At 50.1% G+C, this 19,407-nt stretch overlaps 5 protein-coding genes across 5 annotated transcripts; 2 read left to right on the top strand and 3 right to left on the bottom strand.

Annotated features, from left to right (window-relative positions):
* Positions 1–529: 529 nt before the first annotated feature.
* On the bottom strand, positions 530–4,616 carry N7482_000391 (ankyrin repeat domain-containing protein; the record flags this gene model as incomplete). Its single annotated transcript, XM_056682516.1, has 4 exons — positions 530–2,459; positions 2,516–3,104; positions 3,169–3,402; positions 3,605–4,616. The coding sequence occupies 4 exons, from the start codon at positions 4,614–4,616 to the stop codon at positions 530–532; spliced, it is 3,765 nt and encodes a 1,254-aa protein (XP_056546122.1).
* A 360-nt stretch (positions 4,617–4,976) lies between these two features.
* Positions 4,977–6,294, top strand: N7482_000390 (GTPase domain-containing protein; the record flags this gene model as incomplete). Its single annotated transcript, XM_056682515.1, has 2 exons — positions 4,977–5,157; positions 5,225–6,294. 2 exons carry the CDS (start codon positions 4,977–4,979, stop codon positions 6,292–6,294), a joined length of 1,251 nt encoding a protein of 416 aa, XP_056546121.1.
* A 1,492-nt stretch (positions 6,295–7,786) lies between these two features.
* On the bottom strand, positions 7,787–9,663 carry N7482_000389 (uncharacterized protein; the record flags this gene model as incomplete). The annotated part of the gene is made up of 3 exons (XM_056682514.1): positions 7,787–8,126; positions 8,179–9,355; positions 9,390–9,663. The coding sequence occupies 3 exons, from the start codon at positions 9,661–9,663 to the stop codon at positions 7,787–7,789; spliced, it is 1,791 nt and encodes a 596-aa protein (XP_056546120.1).
* Positions 9,664–10,062: 399 nt separating this feature from the next.
* pyr2 (non-reducing polyketide synthase pyr2) lies at positions 10,063–17,531 on the bottom strand (the record flags this gene model as incomplete). Its single annotated transcript, XM_056682513.1, has 3 exons — positions 10,063–11,011; positions 11,078–15,469; positions 15,565–17,531. 3 exons carry the CDS (start codon positions 17,529–17,531, stop codon positions 10,063–10,065), a joined length of 7,308 nt encoding a protein of 2,435 aa, XP_056546119.1.
* Positions 17,532–18,318: 787 nt separating this feature from the next.
* Positions 18,319–18,998, top strand: N7482_000387 (thioesterase domain-containing protein; the record flags this gene model as incomplete). Its single annotated transcript, XM_056682512.1, has 3 exons — positions 18,319–18,382; positions 18,433–18,878; positions 18,981–18,998. 3 exons carry the CDS (start codon positions 18,319–18,321, stop codon positions 18,996–18,998), a joined length of 528 nt encoding a protein of 175 aa, XP_056546118.1.
* Between the last annotated feature and the right edge of the window lie 409 nt (positions 18,999–19,407).

Here is a 19,407-nt window from a genome sequence, read left to right as displayed (position 1 = left end):
CTGTGTGCCCATACTGTATGGGCTCCGTTGGAATGTCTGTTTTCCTGTGCAGCAAGACATCCCCTCTCGAGAATAGTTGACGAACACAAAATCCAGCCTTCCCAGACTAATCTATAGCGTTCGCTCATGGCACAAATATGGCAAATATTGACTTCGCATTCATTTCTCCCAAATATCAAGGCCCGAAAACCCAAACAAGAAGGTCCTACTGATATATACCTTAAAGGGTTGTTCTCGAAGAGAGATAAAATCCTCGACATAGATACAAACCCGACATAGGACATAGAGTGCACACGAAATTTAAAACAGGCGAGACATAAGAGACAACCCAACCCCAAGGGCTTTTGCATGAGCAGCACAACCCATCAATAGCAATGATAGTTTGTACTGATGCAAGCAGCGTCAAGGGGATGTGAGAGTTGTATTGCTAGAGAGCAGTCCGAGCGTTAATACTGATCCTGATTCTGTCCCGAATTTAACTCACAATGTAGTATAGTGATACAATATAGAATAAAATATCGCTAAGTGGCTAGCGAGTAGATCGCGCCCCATATCCACGCAATAGTCTGGCAACCTCCATGTTCTGGCGCAACAAAGCTACATCTAATGGAGTCCCATAGTCGGCATTCCATGCTTGAACGTTGGCACCGTACTGAAGAAGCAACTGCACAATCTCGACCTGTGCCGAGAGACCACATGCTGTAGCATGCAAAGCAGATCCATACTCCCCAGCTGACGCATTCACATTAGCACCTGATAGCAACAGCATTCGTACAATCTCGATGTTTCCTTTGTAGCACGCCGCCTGCAAGGGTGTGCCAAAGTGTCCACCTTGAGAATTGAAGTTGGCCCCATGTTGAAGCAACAAGCGTACAATCGGGGAGTGACCTAACCCGGATGCAATGTAAAGGGCTGTGCCCGTTGTGCCTTGAAGGGTAATGTCTGCGTTGCGACGCAGTAACAATTCCACACTATCCATATCACCCTTGCTCGCAGAGATACAGAGAGCCGTTCCGTGATCTTCTTCTGTGGCGTCTATGTCTATATCCTGGTCGAGGAGGAGCTCCATTGTTCGTGTGCAAGCGTTTGCGGCAGCGGCGTGGAGTGCACTGCCATATACGGCACTTCGATAAGCGGGACTGGGTCCATGTTGCCTCAGAAGGGCTAGCATTTGAGTGCAGCCGCGATCGACTGCGACTTGGAGAGCGCGGTTATATGATTTCCCTAGGGGGTCGATATCTCGCTGCTTGAGCAGGAGCTGGAGGATTTCCACATTTCCGAAGCTGCAGGTCGCGTGCAGGCTATCGACGTATAGTTTTCCTGCGGCAGTAACTTCAGCACCGCGGTTTAGTAGTAGCTGTACGACCTTTACGTGGCCACCATAGATAGCTGCTTCCAATGCATTGCCGAATTCCTCGCCTGGAGCGTCGGGCTCCGCACCGTGATCCAAAAGGAGCTGACATATTTTTACTTGTCCCCCGTACGCCGCAGCGTGTAGGGCGCTGCCGTAAGGTCCTTGGGTATCAACCCGTAGTCCATGGTGAAGCAGTAGCTCAACAATCTTGCAGTGACCACTACTCACGGCAGCATGAAGTGCGTTACCATATAGTCCCTCTGACTTCGAAATGGTGGGTTCATTGGCAAGGATGCAAGATACCACGGCATGAAGACCTGTGAGAGACGCAAAATAGAGAGGAGACGGTGAAGCCTGTGCCACTGAGATGTGAAGAGAGTTGAGATGAGTTCTCCACGGTTGATCGTGGTCATAGATTCTGATCCAATTTATAAAAGCGCTGGTGCGAAATATGAAGAGATTCTCCATTAATTGCTGCAATTTGGAGTCAGAAGAGAAACTAGCCAATCGTGCATGCGATGGCCAAAACTCAGCAGCATACTGAGCAAGAGGAAAGTCCTTGCGTATTGTCGGAGTGACTGAGTCGCGGCGATCAAGCTGTAGCAGGTAGTGAAGACATGTCTCTGCAATGGCTTGATGACTCTGTGTCCTTTTTATACCGAGCCACTTGTTTGCTCCGTGTGAAAAGTTTCCAGAAGTAAGGAAGTCTTTGACCGAGGAGTGTGCCAGCTGAACCACAAGCTCCTCTTTCGAATCACGCAAGCTGTTACTGTCCTTCATTGTGACGGTCACTATCCCAGGACAAATGGATATTATATCATTGGGGTCGAGTAATCGCCTCTGGGGGTCCAGAGATGACGATTTACCACCATCAATTGGCAGCGCAAATATTTCTGCGGCCTCTTGCAGCTGTAGGGGTCGAAAGGAAAAAGTAAGCCACGTCAACAGAACCCGCGCGTTCTGGCGCATGGCCGGATCGATCCGACCTAGCATCTGTTCATATATCTTGCTAAGTGTCGTGGGAAGTCTGCTGAGTGCTATCTGGAGATCATGACAGCTATAGCATCGATCTATCTCGCGCAACTGACACTCAGCCAGTCGAAACCTGCGTAACATGTCGGTTCAGGTCTAGTTTGTAAGGAAGGCGCATTATAAACTTACATTCCTGCCGAACTAGAGATGAAATTTGCCTGAATATGATTCATAACCTCGTCCGTCCATCGCCTTGACGATTTCCCGCCGGAGAAAAGTCTGTGATTGACAAAGGCCTGGATATCCCGGCTCACTTGTGCAGCGTCTACTTCGATAATTGACGCTTGAACATCCAACGTTAAACGGTGAGTTTCCGGAGTCAAGTGGCTAGTCACAAAAAGGCTAATCTGAGTGTTTGATCTGATGAAGGTCATGACACTGGACAAAGCTGCGATGTCCTCACACTCATCGAGGGCGTCAAGAATCAGAAAGACTCGCCCTAGAGGCTCTAAAGCATCTTGGACGGCGCGTAGAACGGATTCTAAGGCTTGTTGAGTGCGTCCACCGCATTCCCATTTGTAGAGATTTCTGACAGCTTCACATGGACTGGGCGCTGATAACTGCCGCAATATGTTACGCATGCATCCTTCAAGGGCACTTTTGCGACTATCGGTGAAAGTGAAGTAGAAATAGGCAATCTTGTTTTCTTTGTCGTTATCGTAGGCTTTTTGCAGGTTCTCAATAACAGTTGAGGTCAATATCGTTTTGCCGCTTCCAGCTATGAAGGGAATTAGGGCTATTTGCGGCAACCTTGGAGTATATAGACCGTCAAACAAACTTACAAATCCCATGGAGCCACAGTACTTGACTATCACCATCCATCCATTTCCTGTACATTTCGTGGTGTAGCAACCAATCGCCGGTTTTTGGTACGTGTTTGGCACGGGCTCTGTCATGATCGACTGTCGCATCGAGATCTGATATCCTCTGCAAGAGATCTCGGTCCTCAATATCCCGCACGGCATCTGTTGTCTCCGATATAAGTTCGCGCTTCAAACCGGATAGTAGTTTCATTTCTTGCCTTTAACGCTAGTAGTGTCAAGATCCGTGTTTGCGGCATTCTTAGGCCCTTCGAGACGTGATCAAGGTTAGTAAAAGAACATAGAAGACCGTTTCACAAGGTAACGACCAAATTGTCTCGCTTTTTTCATTTGATGTCTGCCTTCGGCGCTATTTAATGGACACTTCACGGTTGGCTCAAGATTGGGTTGCACTTACTCGCCATAGGAGAAATCGACACTATATCCCTTTTAGGAATCATGAGAAGTATCTCTTTAGCTGTTGCAGCGGCTGCCGCAGCAGCATATTCCTGCCAGTTTTTTATTTTATGTGAGTCGGAGTAATCACAAATTCCTCTGACCACAACGCATGGAAATTGGTTCATCAGGCCCGCAGCTTCCATTTCGAAACACAGCACATTTCCCCCAAGCCTGGAGTTGATTTCATCCCGAAATATACCGTCTTTCACTACCTGATTGCCAGACGCGATGAGGCCATAATGAACTCGCATATCACGATGCTTTCGTTGCAGAAGTTTGGTGCGATCACAGCCTGCGCAGCTTCTCAGTCCATCGTCTGCGTCTGTTCCGCTTGATTTTGCCCCGTCAGATGTTTCGGGATGCCGGTAATCTGCTGCAAAGAGCATATCTTCCAGTTTCTCTCGTCTTGTGTACTTCGGTGCTAGCATTGGCCACTTTGCTTCCATTTCTTCAAGATACTTTGGCACTGCCGAACCTTCCATCTCATGTTTCGCTTTCAAGGTTGATAGTGCAGTCTTGAGAAATATCGGTGGGCTATTCAATGCTCCCGTTCGTCTAAACCCATCTCCTTGCTCGGTCTTGCCAAAATCCCACTGCACCACCCCGCCGTATCCGTTGCCAGGTGCGCTCACAACCACATCGCCCAGTCTGACGAAAGGAGGAACACCACCTCCAATACCAACCATGATCCCAAACTTGATACTTGGGAACGTCGATGTTAAATGTGTAGCCACAGATGCAGAAGAGTTATTTCCTGTCTCCCCAAGTGGTAAACAAGTAAGAACAATATTGTGAGTGCCGATACGACCCAGCGTATAATTGTTCGAATCATTTCTAGGCTGTAGAAGGGTGGGATGCACTTGGTCGAGCATGGCTGTCCCTGCTACAATCTCTTTGGGCAGGGCGCACACCCATCCGACCGTATAATCCTCATGAGTGAGAGTCACATTCTCCTGACTCCCTTCCCTCATCGTTACTGCAAGTTTGTTCGGTGGGTGTCTGAACTGGTGGTTGTATTTCGTGCCGTGGAATTCACACGGCAGAGCGTCGACATATTTCATTACACATAGGATCAAACAATCATATTTGGGAAGGATCACCCCCGACGTGGCTTGGTGCAATTGGATGCTGCTATTTATCTATACCGTTTATGGATGAGGCTGACACTTGGCGCCTGCAGCCCTCACAAAGCTGAGCCTACCCCTCCTCGTGTAAGACGGCCCTCTATCTCGTGATAAGTAAAAGGAAATCTCGGAGTGATACCTGAGAATTTTGGTTGAAAACTTGAAGCGGCAGACAACAGATTTTTACTCAAGTTCAACAGCCCCAATATGGAAATATCGCCCCGTCCAAGCCAATATCATCTCTCAAAGGAACGGATAATTGGTGGTGTGCAAAGTCGGCATGAACCTCGAGATTCCGATGTCTATATTGCAGTGATGGGCGTAACCGGTGCTGGGAAGAGCACCTTCATCTCACACCTGGCAGAGTCAAAAGTTGAAGTGGGCGATGGTTTAGATGCTTGTATGCCACATTCCTTGACCATCCTTGATTGGTCCTTTAGTGCTGACGAACAAAGGCACTCAGCGCGTGGAGATGTATCGATGCAAATTCAGTGGCCCAGTGAATATATGGCTCGTAGATACGCCGGGCTTTGACGACACCCACCGAAGTGACACGGATGTCCTCCGCGAAATCGCAAGATGGCTGACCGAGTCGCTTTCTGCCAACAACGTTATCCTGAATGGCATGATATACCTCCACCGCATTACTGAGGCCCGAATGCGGGGGTCGGCGATGAATAATTTGTTCATGTTCAAGAAGCTGTGCGGTCCTAATGCTTTCAAGAATGTCATCTTGGCCACGACCGTGTGGGAGCAGGTGAGCCCTGAGGATGGTAAACGGCGCGAGGAACAACTCATTCAGACGTCGAATTTTTGGGGTGAGATGATCCTGGGCGGAGCACAAGTTAAGCGGCATTACAACAATGCTGATTCGGCGTGGCGCTTGGTGGATGTCTTCGCGTCAAAGGGTTCGACGAAGCAAAAGTCTGTTCTGACCATTCAGCATGAGATGGTCAATGAGCACAAGCCACTAGACGAGACAGATGCCGGTCGAGAAATTGAAAGTTCATTGATTCGAGAGCGAGAGAAATGGTCTCGCGAGCTAAAGGAGACTAAAGATATGATGCATGAAGCCTTGAAAGCCAAGGACAAGGAGTCATTGGAGCAACTGCGGATTGCAGAAGACAAAATGAACAAGAAGATCGAAGCTATCGAACTGGAACGTGAAGAACTGAAGGCCGGAATGAAAAGGATGTATGAGAAAGAGGTATCAAAGTTACGGCGTGAATTGGCGCAGCAAAGCCTGAATAGTGCCGGAGCCTTGGAGAAAGTTGCGCAAATGGAAAGGAATTTTGAATTGATGAAGTTGCAGGCGGAACAAAGAGAGGAAGATCAGGCGGGACAAGAAGAGGAAGATTCTTCAGATGAAGATATTGACCTGCAGTTAACCATGACCACAGGCGATCGTCATAGTGAAACAAGTTCAATGCCCGGCTCACCCATCAAGGGAAACGTTAACATTTCTCTGTCGGGCGGATCAGCTTTCTTTTCTGGTCCGAAGTATTCCTGCTGGTTAGTACCTTGAGCCTAAGTTTGACGCACTGACTGTTAATATTCCGATTCTCAGGTCCTTGTCGAAAAGATTTCCCTCAACTCATGTTCGTCCAGCCAAGGTCAAATGTGGTGCTATTGGGGAAAACGGGGCGTATTATCTTCACACTCACAAAAGTGGCAAATGCTCGACAAGTAAGTACCATCTAAACAAATTATCCGGCGGCTAATATTCGATAGCATCAAATGATGCATTTCACCGTGAATATACCGGCTTGCACGATTTCCTTCACGGAAAAGGATTGTCCGAGTGCCCAGAATTTGTTTGGCTGGGAAATGATGGCTTTTGCATCTTTTCAGGAGATGAGCATTGGTATCGACGGCTTCCAAGCGAAATCAAAAAGGATATTCCACCGGTCACGGAGCTCAAAGGCTTTGCTCTAGGCCGCGATAATGCCTTCGTTGCAATCCAGGAAGACGGGGGAATCATATATGACTTGAAAGGCCGGTATGTGGAGCTCGATAACCATCTCCGCTTGGCAAATTCCAAAGGATGGGGTGTCAAGGTAAGAGCCTTTGCAATATACAGGTATTGAGCCGCCGGCAAATAACAAATATAGAGCGTGGGATTGAATCCGAGGGATGGGCAGACGTGGGCGGTTATCTGGGAGAGCGGAGGCGCCAACTGGTCCCTGTCGGATGCAGAGGTCACTCGGCAATTCATGAAGTTCATGATAAAAAACTCCAGTAAATGAGATTATTATTGATGGGAACCTTAGTGTTGCCCATATTGATCTGAAAGTAAGTCATCCCAATCAGGCTCTAACAGGAGCTGAACTGTAGATGATTGGCTGAAGAGAGGGGCGCTACCTAATAGGAATTGTGCCTTTAAATCATAGACTACTAGTACTCTGCCTTCCCTTTGACAAAGCATCCCAATTAGCGAAGCAAAAGAGCTCGGCTCGCCCATAGTATAAGGACATTATTACGATCTACTTTTAAAATGCCTGCTGTTGAGTTCAACCATCGCTGCGCGGAATAAGTGCCTTCGGTCCAACGATCATGGCCACTACCTACTATCGATGGTATTGATACTCCAGTAGCTCTTTCATTGTTTCCCAAACCCCGAGGCCAAGAAACGCTAAACTACCTTTGGAATATGTCGATATCGGCTACTCCACCTGTATTATCCAGCCAGCTACATCATTTGGCGGTATTTGCAGTCTTATGCCAATCATCTGGATCAAGGATTTAATAACTTCCTTGAATGGTGTGTTGCCAGGAACATCAAGGTTATCTAGAACCTGGGTATTTTAAGCACAAGAGAATATATATTTTGTCTTGCATCAAATAACCTTGGAAGAGTAATGCAATTTTTAATCATATTTTGTCAGCGGCAGAGGTAATCCGCGCTTACGCTTCGCTGACGGGGATCGTGTTGCCCAGGTGGTTAAATGTGACTAGCAAAGCTGCTAAGGATACATACAAAACAACTGGATATATAGCAGAAATTTGCTGTCACTTCATCACTTAGCCTTCAGCCTCTTCAACAATTCAGCCAGAGCATCTCTTCGATCATTCATGCCCGCTAATTTCCCTCTCTGCACCTTTCCGCTCACCGTACGGGGAATACTCTCCACAAAGTGAACCCCTCCATCCAAAGCTTTGTACGATGCCAGCCGCTGCTGCGCAAATTCATACACATCATTCGCAGTAAGCTTCCCAGACGCTTCCGCGGAACGCACCACATATGCACGAGGCGCCTCGTCTCTCCCACCGGGAAGCTTGACTCCCGTCACCGCAGCATCTGCAATGAGCGGATGCTTTAGCAGAACGGCCTCGATTTCTGCAGGCGACACCGAGGCTCTATGTGTATCCTCCATCAGCAGCGAACACGAGAATAGAGTGGTAAACTTACCCTCGCACTTTGATCAACTCCTTTGTTCGACCAACAATGAAGTACTGTCCGCGTTTGTTGACATATGCTATGTCACCAGTACTGAACCACCCCTGGTCATCGGCCACCGCCTCACTATTTCCCAAATACCCATTGAACAAGCCCGCACCACGCACATACAACCGACCCGGTGGTGCAGCCGCATCAACCACTTCAACCGGGTGCTGCTGTGCCCGTTGATCTTCATCCTCATTCACACCAGGCCCTTCAATAGGAGTCCGAAGATCAACCTCCCACCCCGGCAAAACGGATCCAATGGCACCGAGATCACCCTGCTCTGCTCTATCCCCGCCAGTGGGGTACCGATTTTGAAATACCGGCCCAGTCTCCGTCATACCCCAGATTTGGCCCACACAGCCATCGGAATGTAACAAATCCTGGAGCTGACCCATACAAGCGCGGTCAATGGGTGCGCCGGAAACAGCCACGTAGCGGATGGAAGTCAGCGCGGATTTCGGGTCCAATGAGGCAGGCGCCTGAATTATGCTGTGCACCATCGCAGGGACAAGAAGCGTGTCGCTGATGTTATGCTGGCGGATTGCGTCTAAAAAGAGGGGAAGCTGGAACTCGCGCGCAATGTACAGGGTGTTTCCATAACGGATGGGGAAGAGGTGCGACCAGAAGGATCCAAAGAGGTGATACATAGGAAGACAGATTAGCCGCTGGACTTCGTACGATGGAGGATTGGCCGCCGCGGAAAGATGACCGGCGATAAGAGCACCGTGGGTGAAGGTGGTTGCCTTCGGGAGGCCTGTTGTGCCACTGGTTGAGTACATGGCTGCCGGGGTGGAGTTAGCGGTTGCAAGGTCTGAGATGAAGATGGGTTCTGCGGAGCCGTGGCCGAGGAGGAGGGTGAAAGAGCTTGCTTCTGTCGTGGTGGTCAGATCGGCGAGCAATGGAGCTGGAGCTGGAGCGTATTGCTGGTCCTGCTGTTTAAGAGTAATTGTTGCCTCAAAAGCTAGATCGTCAAGTAGCAAGAGCTGATGGGGCGGGATGCTCTTCTTCCTGGAGACAGCAAGAACAGTTGGGAGAGCATCGGGCTCGGTGATAATGAGCACAGGACGGGCTACATTTATGACATGCTCTAGCTCATCGGGTACGCTGCGCGGACTGGCGCCGATGTACACGCCGCCTGCCCCTATTATGGCGAGGAAAATTGGGGTATATAGAACCTGCGACATGAGTGAGCGAAGTGAAATATGGCGAAATGTCGGCACGGGAATAAAACACATTGTTTCGCAAATTGAGCAAGACACAATCGCCTTTCTTCATTCCGTGAGCCTTGAACCCAGCAATCAAGGTGTGGACAAGAAGTCTCAGCTGGGTTCCATTGATGGTTTGATTTGGCTCATGACAATCAATAAGAAGTGCCTCAGAAGGGTCATATCTGGCCTGGAAATCCAGAGCAAATGAGACGACGTCGTGGGAGGTTGGAATAGAGCCCATGATTCAATCTGAAATTGCTGAGAAAAAATGATGGTAAGCTTAGAATGAGACTGCAAAGAGCTTATAAAAGAGCTAGGACAGATAATCGTGGCAATTATTGAAACTACCAGTGTGAACTGTGTGAACTCTCCTTGCAGGATGCAGGATGCGGGACGGAGAACCGCGCTGCAACATAGTCATGGAATTACTGCTCTATTCTCTGCACTCTGTACTCCTATAGGAAAGAAGACTGTGGGTCAATGTATGTTTGCAACGACATTAATACAGTTACACATTTAATTAATTTGGGGGTATTGTATAGTAATTCTACACTGAAATATACCGAAAGATTCGATTATCTGCTGTACTATGTGTATGTAGGCTCTCATAGAAAGCACTCTGTACAAGTTTGGCAACTATCTAACTTCCAACCAAAGGTATCATACTAGGATCCAGCTTCTCAGCCGCACTGGAGGCCAGATCATCGATAGATGAGCCTCCAAGCAGCTGTAGAACCGGGATATCCACGCCAAGTTCTTTAACGAACCAGATTCTCAGATCCACCGCCACGAGCGAGTCGACCCCAAGCGTCATCAGCAACGTCGTACCAAGAAGCACGGTGTCATCCGGTAGCCGCATATTCTTTCGCAACTTCTCGCTGAAAACTTGGGCAATGATCTCGGTGGCCGCAGTTAGACTATCAGCAACAAGTAGTTGCGCCTTGATGGGGAAGTCCTTGCTGTTTGACTCCGCGGCCCCTGACTGCTGGAAATACTCAATGAAAGGCCACTGCTTCGGATTGCGGTACCATAGAACCTCAGGGAACTGAGCTGGATCCGTCATTTGATATCCGCCCATGATCTCCACTGACTGCCCCGAGTCTGGCCGACCGGCAAGAATGCCCTCTGCGACCAACTCAAGGAGATCACGCTCGGACAGAATGAGAGGACCCATGCGGTTTGTGAGAAACTCCCCCAGCTGCGGGTCTACGTTGGCAAGGTAGCCGACGCCACGAATCTGGGCCGGATGAATGATGCTCCCAACCTGGCCGCGCTGGCGTCGCTGATGCACGAGGCCGGCCATGAACTCTGTGGCAGCAGCGTAGGTCGACTGGTGGTAGTTACCCACTGGACCAGAAAGAGAGCCCACTAGAAGGAAGAAATCAAGCTGCCTGTCTTGGTACAGCTCATCCAGAAGTAGACTACCTTCAACTTTGGGAGCAAAAACTTGATGGAAGTCCTCGGCCGACGACTCGGCGAATGGGCCGTCGCGTAAGACCATTGCTCCATTGAGGATCCCTCCGATAGATGGTAGCTCTGATTTTATGCGCTCATGAACTTGAAGTACCGAGGTACGGTCCGCCACGTCCCTAGCTCAGTCAGTCATTTGTCTAGATACTTGTCGAAAACTACCGCGGAACTGTCTTGGTACTTACATGGACATGACAACAACAGCAGCACCAAGCCCTGACATCTCTTCGAGCCAAGCTGGATCGACCTTAGGGGATCGACTTGTGAGAACCACCGAGCGAGCTCCCCGAGTAATCATCCATTGACACACCGACTGACCAATGTCGCCAGTCAGCCCGATAAGGAGGTAGGTCTTGTTGGCGCTCAATTTCACGAGAGAGCTTGCCGGAAGAGGATCGGTCTCAACTAAACCCGAATGGAACCAGTCGACAATCCTCAGTCTCTGATGATCAGGAGACAGCTTCAAGGCATTCTGGGGAGAAACTGCGTCTACCATGGAGCGGAAAGAGCTGCGCTTTTGGGAAAACAAACAGGCTTTGAGGAGAGACTCTGCCACGGAATGATGGGCACCGGGAGGAGGGAATGGATCACCGTAGAAGTCATTCAAACCAATAAAGATCAGCCCCGGGGGAAACATAGACTTGATCTTGGATACAAAATGGTCCGCATCAGGCTCGAATGTGGCAAAGACTGATGCATTGGTTGGTAGGAGGCGGGATATCGTGCATGACGATCTCCGGATTGGAATAGCCAGGCTAACCGAATCTTTGCTGGTTTCCCCATCGGTTGTGATGGAGCGTACCTGGATATTGCTTCCGGAGGCAACCACAGTGAGAGCTTCTTGTAGAGAATCGGGGGCTTTGTGAAGAAGAATTGTAGAACCGGCGGGCGCATGGGAGATTATATGCTGGGAAAGGAGAGCCATGCATACATCGTCTAAGACAGCGTCATTTCTGTCTGATGGCCAACTGGAGATATCGAAACACCACGAGGCTGGGGCTGAAACGACAGATGCATGAGAGGCCGACAGCGCCACAACCAGAGCACCTGTCCGCTCGTTCGTCCCGAGGACTAGATGAAGAAAACCATTGTTGATTCGAACGGCGGAAAGCGTGGCATATTGTACCCGAATTTGAACAACCTCTTTGCAGAAGCCGTCTCCTTTGATATCCGGCTGGTTCTCTGCAAAAGACGGAGAAAAGACCAACCTCTTCTCTCTCTTGCAAAGCTCCACACAGGCTTGTGCAGGGTTGAGAGACTGGTTCCTGGGAGCTCCACGGCTCGCCAGCCATCGCTGGTTCATATCCGTGTTGCTCTGCATGCGGGGAACCTTCAGGGTCCCGTCCTCTAGCAACAATTCCCATTCGGCGCTTTCCATGCAATTGGACAGCCGATAATCACCAGACACTTCAGTGTGAACCAGCCGCATGAGTGTGTTCGCCACGAGATCTGGCGACACCTCCCCTTGATCTCTGATCGTGAGGTGCTGCATTGCAGCATGTGGATTCTCGAAAGCCAGCGAGCGCAGAAGTCCCTTACTCATCCGCAGGTACGGGTCCTCATCTCCCTGCTCGGTGGCCACCCACAAGAGTCGTCCCGTGACACCAATGACGCTTTGCAAGCTATGAAGGCGCTCTGCAGTGAGGCCCTTTAAACAGGGACTATCCATATCCGATACATTCAGAACTACTGCCAGTGAGACATCGGGTTGAACAATGTACTCTTCCAGGCCTTTGGCGGCGGTGATGTAACTAAAAAATGGACCCACGAGATTTTGGACTGCTGCCAGCAGCTTCGTAGAAGCCGGCGTCGCTCCTCCAAGCAATATGAGGTTAGGTAACTGTCCATTGGCAGGGACCGAGAGCGGTTCAATCAGCTTCTTGACGCGGTCGTTGATGGCCCGTGAAGTAAAGACAGAAAAGCTAAGGAGCTTTGACTCTTCTTCCGTTGGGGAGATTGCCTCGAAAGCGCCGAAGCCCGAAGCCTGCAGCACCTGGTTCCAGCCGTCTCGCGAGATGTGGGGTCCCCAGGATCGACCGTCTGTTTCGCCCAACCACCATGTGTCTGATCCGCCGAAGACAAACGATGAGGTAATATGCTCGGGATCAGTGGTCTCCATGATGGCAACCCTACCACCGGGCTTCAGCAAGCGTCTCACATATGCCATGGTTTGCTTCAGTGAGCGATGTTCGCACAGGACGTTGCCTGCAACCACGAGGTCGTACTCATATTCAGAAAATCCTTGTTCAATCGGATCATGCTCTAGATCCAACTGGCGGTAGACTAAACGATCATCGTGAGAGGCAAAAGTTTCCCGGGCCTCGTTGAAGAGATTTTCTGAAACATCAGTGTATGTGTACGAATGATAGTTTCGACCCAGGTGGTCTAACACCGCCTGTGTTATCGAGAGTGTTCCGCCCCCGATTTCGAGGACCTTCATGCGCGGGTATCGGAAGGCCAGTTGCTGCACCAAACATGCCAAGCGCTGCGTCATTGTGCGCCAGTCATGGGCCTCTTGACGCATACGGGGCAGGAGGTTCTCGTGGTCCAGCTCTTGCGCCAGGGAGCGCTCACCTCGTAGCCACCCGAGGAGGTTTTCAGCGGTTGTTGCCAGAGTTCGAAACTCGACCGAATGAATCTCTTTGGCTGCCAGGGGTAGGAGAGAGGCAACCTCGCCCTCTAGACAGTCAGGTGAGTAAAGTTGATGACTGCCCTGGCGAACCGTAGCCAGAACTCGATCCATCCACGCCACGTACCGGCTCTTGTGCCAGTCTAAGTGTTCACGGTCATTGCTAGTCAGGAGGCTCTGTGTATCCCGAAGGTGGAGAAGCGCGAGTTTATCTGTCAGGAGGCGAGATGGAGAGCCCGAAACACTGCTTGATGGAGACTGTGGTGCCCATGGGCCCCAAACCTCCTTGACAAACATCGGACGGTCGTCACCAGTGAGCTGTGTGAGTTGAGAGACATGCATTCCCTCAACCTGGACAAATCCCCGACCTCTGCCATCGAAAAGATTGATATCACCGGTGATTCCAGTTTTTGCAATTTCAGTCAATGTGGCTTCGACAGTTAGGTGCGCGTTGGAATCGTGCAGGGCACCGGTCCGTAAAAAGGCTGGATTTATCATCACGCGGTCTAGCCGAGTTGGAAGATGAAGGCTGGACATCTGGCCGTCGCCAGGGGAGCCGATAGCCACAATTAACGCCTGTAGACTAACATCAAGAAGCGCGGGGTGGACTAGTAAAGACGGGTCATTGTCTGAATCGTGGGCAGAAACACTTCCATAGGCTATGTTCTTGCGGCGCTGGAGCTCCCTGAGTCCCCGGAAAGGACCGGAGTAGCCCAAGCCAAGCATGTCCAGCTGTTTATATAATTGATTGTAATCCACAGCCCGCAGTCCAGGAGTGATGGGACCCTTGCACGGTAATAGCGACGCAGTCTGTTCGCCAAATGTCATCCGAATGTGGCCAGAGGCGCAGCGCCGCAAGGTTCCATTGAAACTGGCCTGACAAGCAAAGGAAAGGATGGCATTGCTTTCATCAGTGCCATCAGTTTGGTAGGCATTGAACATAGTCTCAATACCGGCTGATTCGCTGGGAAAAGATATCGCCCGATCAATAGCCAGGTCAGTGATCTCCACCAATTGCAGCGTCTGGCCGTCTGCGATGAGATGGGCCGCCTCAAGAGCCATGACCAGGTACGCTGTGGCTGGTAGAATGATCTGCGAATTTGCCTGGTGACTTTCCAACCAGGGGAGCTCGTCCACCCGCAGGAAGTTTCGCCATCGCCACTCTCCCTCGCCTGTCTCTGGGCTGGCCGCACCAAGAAGCGGGTGCTTGGGAAGGCGACGAGAGATTCGGGCCTCTGATAGACGCGGCACAGCCCAAAAAGTTTGACTGTGGTCAAAGGGGTACGTCGGAAGCCAAGGGAGATACCTCGGCCGTCGACATGGTGTAAAAAGTTCCACAAAGGATGGGATGTTGATTGATGCAGCTCCTAGCTGCGCCCAGAACAAGCCCACGGCCAGAGAAAGTGATTCGACAGCACCAAGTCCACGCTGGGATACCGGGATGTAGGGCATCTGAGCATCTTCGGGCTTCAGGTCTGATATGGTCTGCAGGGACGGGGCACGGAGAGCGGGATGCGGTCCGATTTCCACGAAGGCGTCAAATTGGGGTTCACTTTCCAAAGCTGCCGTCAATGCCTCTGAGAATCGGACAGGCTGAAGCATATTCTTGCACCAGTACTCGTTGTCGAGCTCTGTCATTAACTGCCCGTTATGGACGCTAGAGTACCAGTTTGCTGTTGGCACGCCCTTATGGACACCAGTCTGACAGGCTGTCATGGCCTGCAGATAGGGCTCAACACAGGGAGCCATGTGATGAGAGTGATAGGCCGTGTCAACACGCAACCGTTTCGGGGCTTGATCAAGGCTCTCAAAAAGCCACTCGAGCTCGGTGATCGTTTCACTGTCTCCAGAGAAGGTCACACTGGATGGGGAATTTGAGGCGGCGACTACGACGCTCCCTTTGTAGGGAGCCTCGCTGCAAATCGCCTCTGCTTCCTCCCAAGAAATGCTAACCGCTAGCATGCTGCCGGTTTGCCCCCGGAGCCCGCGTGCTTTGCGGAAACACCACGTAGATAGGCAATCTGTATAGCGTCCGATGCTGACAGCCATCCGGCCGCGTAGGCGGAAGCGATCTCGCCAGATGAGTGACCAACCACCGCTGCAAACTCCACTCCAAGAGACTGCAACATATTGACTTGTATGATCTGGAGGGCAGTTCGGAGAGGAAGAGAAACCTCAGCTGATCCGATCCGGGAGGTAGATTCGGGAGCAGCTAGCTCGTCCATGAGAGTAAAAGTGGGCCGATGTGAACCCGGAAGAGTGTCCAGAGATTCCTGCAGCTCCTGGAGCCAAGCTTTTGCTTGGGGGCATTGGGAGATGAGGTCAAGGCCCATCTGGGCCCACTGCGCTCCCTGACCTGTAAATATGCCTAGAATCCTCTTCGGCTTCTGATTCAAGCGAGTCGTGATAATAGACGGTGCATTAACTGCAGCAATTTCGTCTAGCTCTTCTTCCAGCCCCTCCTTCAGAGAGTGCACAGAGTCTGCCGTGAGGACGACTCGATTACTCAATATTGATCTTCGCGTGAGAAGGGATGAGGACAAATCCAGCAAGTCGATGGTCGGATGTGCATCCAGCACATCAATATATTGCCGCAGTACCGCCTTGAGCGATTTTTGCGACGCGGCGGAGAACACAAATGGTAGGATCCCTGCCAGTGGGGTCTCGCTAGCTGTAGGTAGACTATCCGATGCGCTATAGCTCTCCAGAATAACGTGGGTGTTAGCACCCCCGAATCCAAACGAACTGATTGATGCACGTCGTGGAGTCTCAGGCGGAAGATTGGGCCAGGGAATCAGCTCAGTCGGTACCCGGAGGTGAGAGGCATAGGGAGCAACTTGGTGGCTGATCTTGTTAAATAGCAGGTTTGGAGGAATCAATCCATGTTGAACGGCTAACAAAGCCTTCAGGAGGCCCGAAAGACCAGCAGTGGACTCGCTATGTCCGATCACGGTTTTGACAGAGCCGACATAGATGGTGCCGTGTGACAACGCGTCTTCTTTGAAAAAGGCATTGTGGATTCCTGCCGCTTCATTTCGATCTCCTGCCACAGTCCCCGTCCCATGGGCTTCGAAATACTGGCAACGGTCTTCCTGGAGCAGCGGGTTTAGGCCACCGCGTGCGTACGTAGCTCGAATCAACTTGGTCTGGGCCTCCGGGTTGGGCATTGTTATAGTTTGGCTGTGACCATCGCAATTAGTCCCCGTGGCCCGAATCACACCATGAATTTCATCGCCATCATGCTGAGCATCGCTGAGGCGTTTCAAAATTATGGAAGCGACACCCTCTCCGCGAGCGTAACCATCAGCCGCCTCGTCCCATGCTTGGCTGCGACCTGTGCTCGACAACATATGCAGCTGAGATGCGCGAACATATGTGTCTGGTGACAAGATAAGACAGCTGCCAGTAGCGACGGCCACCGGGCATTCTTCGTTTCTCAATGCTTCCACGGCCAGATGCACAGCGGTCAAGCTTGAGGAACATGCCGTATCGATAACTATTGAAGGTCCTTGCCAGTCAAAGAAGTAGGAGACACGGGTTGCCAGCATTGACCGTGAGGTGCCAGTCAGCCCAAATGGAGGAAAAGCCTCTGTGTCGGAATTAAGGAGCTCGGCATAGTCGTTGTTCATGGACCCACAATATACGCCTGTGGATGAGCCCTGAAGTTGGTGCAAGGGCAATCCAGTCCTTTCAAGGGACTCGTACACTACCTCCAGGAGCAAACGGAGCTGGGGGTCCATTGACGCCGCCTCCATGGGTGAGGTGTTGAAAAATGCAGCGTCGAATGCCCGGATATCCTCCTTGAGAAAATATGATTCTGGCGCATTGGTCATTCCCTGTCGGGTCTCCCCAGCTTGATAGAATGCATCTGAGTTAAACCGGTCGGCCGGTACTTTGGATGCAACATTTTGCGGTTCCCGAAGAAGCTCCCAAAGTCGAGATGGCGATGATGCCGAGCCAGGGAAGCGACAAGCCGTGCCAACTATGGCTATGGGTTCAATGGGAGACATGTTGGTTTATGGATACCAATTGGTCGGTCGTTGAGAAGAAATCCAATTGTATTTGTCTACTAGACATGGAGGGTATGAGCTTGGATTCAGGAGAGGGAGATATCTGGATAACTTATCCCGTGTCCAAAATGTCAGATTTTGTCTTAAGTATGAGTTACTGTAAAATAAAAACCCCAGCTAACTAGTGAATGATTCATCGCATTTTAGGCATTTCAATTTCTGCCGATCTCATGCAGTTGCTGCCTTAGTGTATTTTCCAGCTCCTCCCACCTACATATGCAGGTAACTAGAGCGGGACGACTTCGATCATATTAATCAGCAATAGTATGTTCCAACTTTGGAAGGTTGAACCATCAAAAGATGCAGAGAATTGGGAATCTCCTTACATGATCTGATCAAACGGATGCTGTGATGATGCTATCTTTTAATTCTTCCTTGATACATCCGAGACAGAGATCGAGATCTGCACTACACGATTGTGACGAAAACCTTTGCCTTTGCCCAACCTTTATACGTCTTCAATGTCCACTTGCTGCCCTCAAGTTTAATCCTAATACAAACTTCATTCATTAATGTTTTCTTTTATTTTTTTTGAGTGATGGAACAGAATCCTTACCAGATCCAGCCTGGGCCCACGGCCGACTCAACCACCCCCATGGTGCTTTTTCACGACGCTGGAGGTACAATTTATCCGTATTTTCGCCTAGGAAATCTGCAAAGAGCCTTGTACGGGGTGAGTAACCCGCGATCCGACCAGGGAGGGCATTGGCCGCACGGGTTTCGCCAAATGGGCGTGGTGTACGCCCATCTGGTGAAGTCGATCATCCCCTCGGGTAACATCATACTGGGAGGTAAGTTGACCTAATTCAATAAATATGACTTTCATACTGACGACAACTAGGGTGGTCTCTTGGAGGGTCTCTAGCGCTGGAGGTGGCATCCCGACTCATGAAACTACCGCAATACATGGTACAAGGAGTCATTTTGATTGACAGCGTTTTTCTGTCGAACACTGTCAAGGCTCATACCCCTACAAATCTTGACGAATTTGTCGCCAGCTTCAAGTTCCCCCCCCAGATGCCGGACACTGTATTGGCTCAGGCAAAGCAATGTGTTTTGCATTCTTATGAAGCCCAACAGGGCTGGCAGCCACCGCCTCTTGCATCCCGACCTCCCGCTGTGCTCCTGCGTGCAACAGAGCCGATAAATCCTCATAAAGCGGATATGCACTTTCTAGACAGCGCCAGGGACTCGAAATATCTTGGGTGGGAAGACTGTGACTCGAGCTTTATCGTGGCCTGTCTAGAGGTTCCCGGTAATCATTTTACGCTTTTCGATAGCCCAAATGTATGGTATTCCCTTATTTGTTCCACGATGATTTGAACTAACTAGATTGCTAGAACGAGATATCCACTTGTCAAATTAAACAGGCATGTTTATTACTGACAGAGCGACACCCCTGAATGAGGTTTGGAACAAAGACCATCGATAAATGGAGATTCATCGTTTTTGTTGTTGCTCCATTTCCCACTTACTTTCCACCCCACCTTTCATCTCTATGCGAACAAAGGGTTGACTATTTAGAGAGACTGTTCTGGTTCACAGAAGTGCTGTTTTACAGCACAAACAGATTATCTTCTTTTATAGAACTCTCTAGTGTTGAAACTATACTGTTGTAAAAAAATCACTTAGATAGCTATCTGTCGGTGTGACAGTTGTTTCCAATGCATTCATTCCCCTATTTTCGTGATGCAGCATTATCTTCCCCCAACCGCATGTAACTGGCTCCAATATCATCTAGACCGAGATATAAATTTGATAGATCATATTATTAGCCTGACTTAGGTCTATACCTATGGAATTTAGCCAAGTAAGT

The sequence above is a fragment of the Penicillium canariense genome (genome assembly GCF_028826845.1).
Source record: "Penicillium canariense strain IBT 26290 chromosome Unknown utg000001l_segment0_segment0, whole genome shotgun sequence".
Lineage (NCBI taxonomy): Eukaryota > Fungi > Ascomycota > Eurotiomycetes > Eurotiales > Aspergillaceae > Penicillium > Penicillium canariense.
The sequence above is the reverse complement of the archived record's forward strand: the minus strand, read 5'-3'. Positions and strand labels throughout refer to the sequence as shown.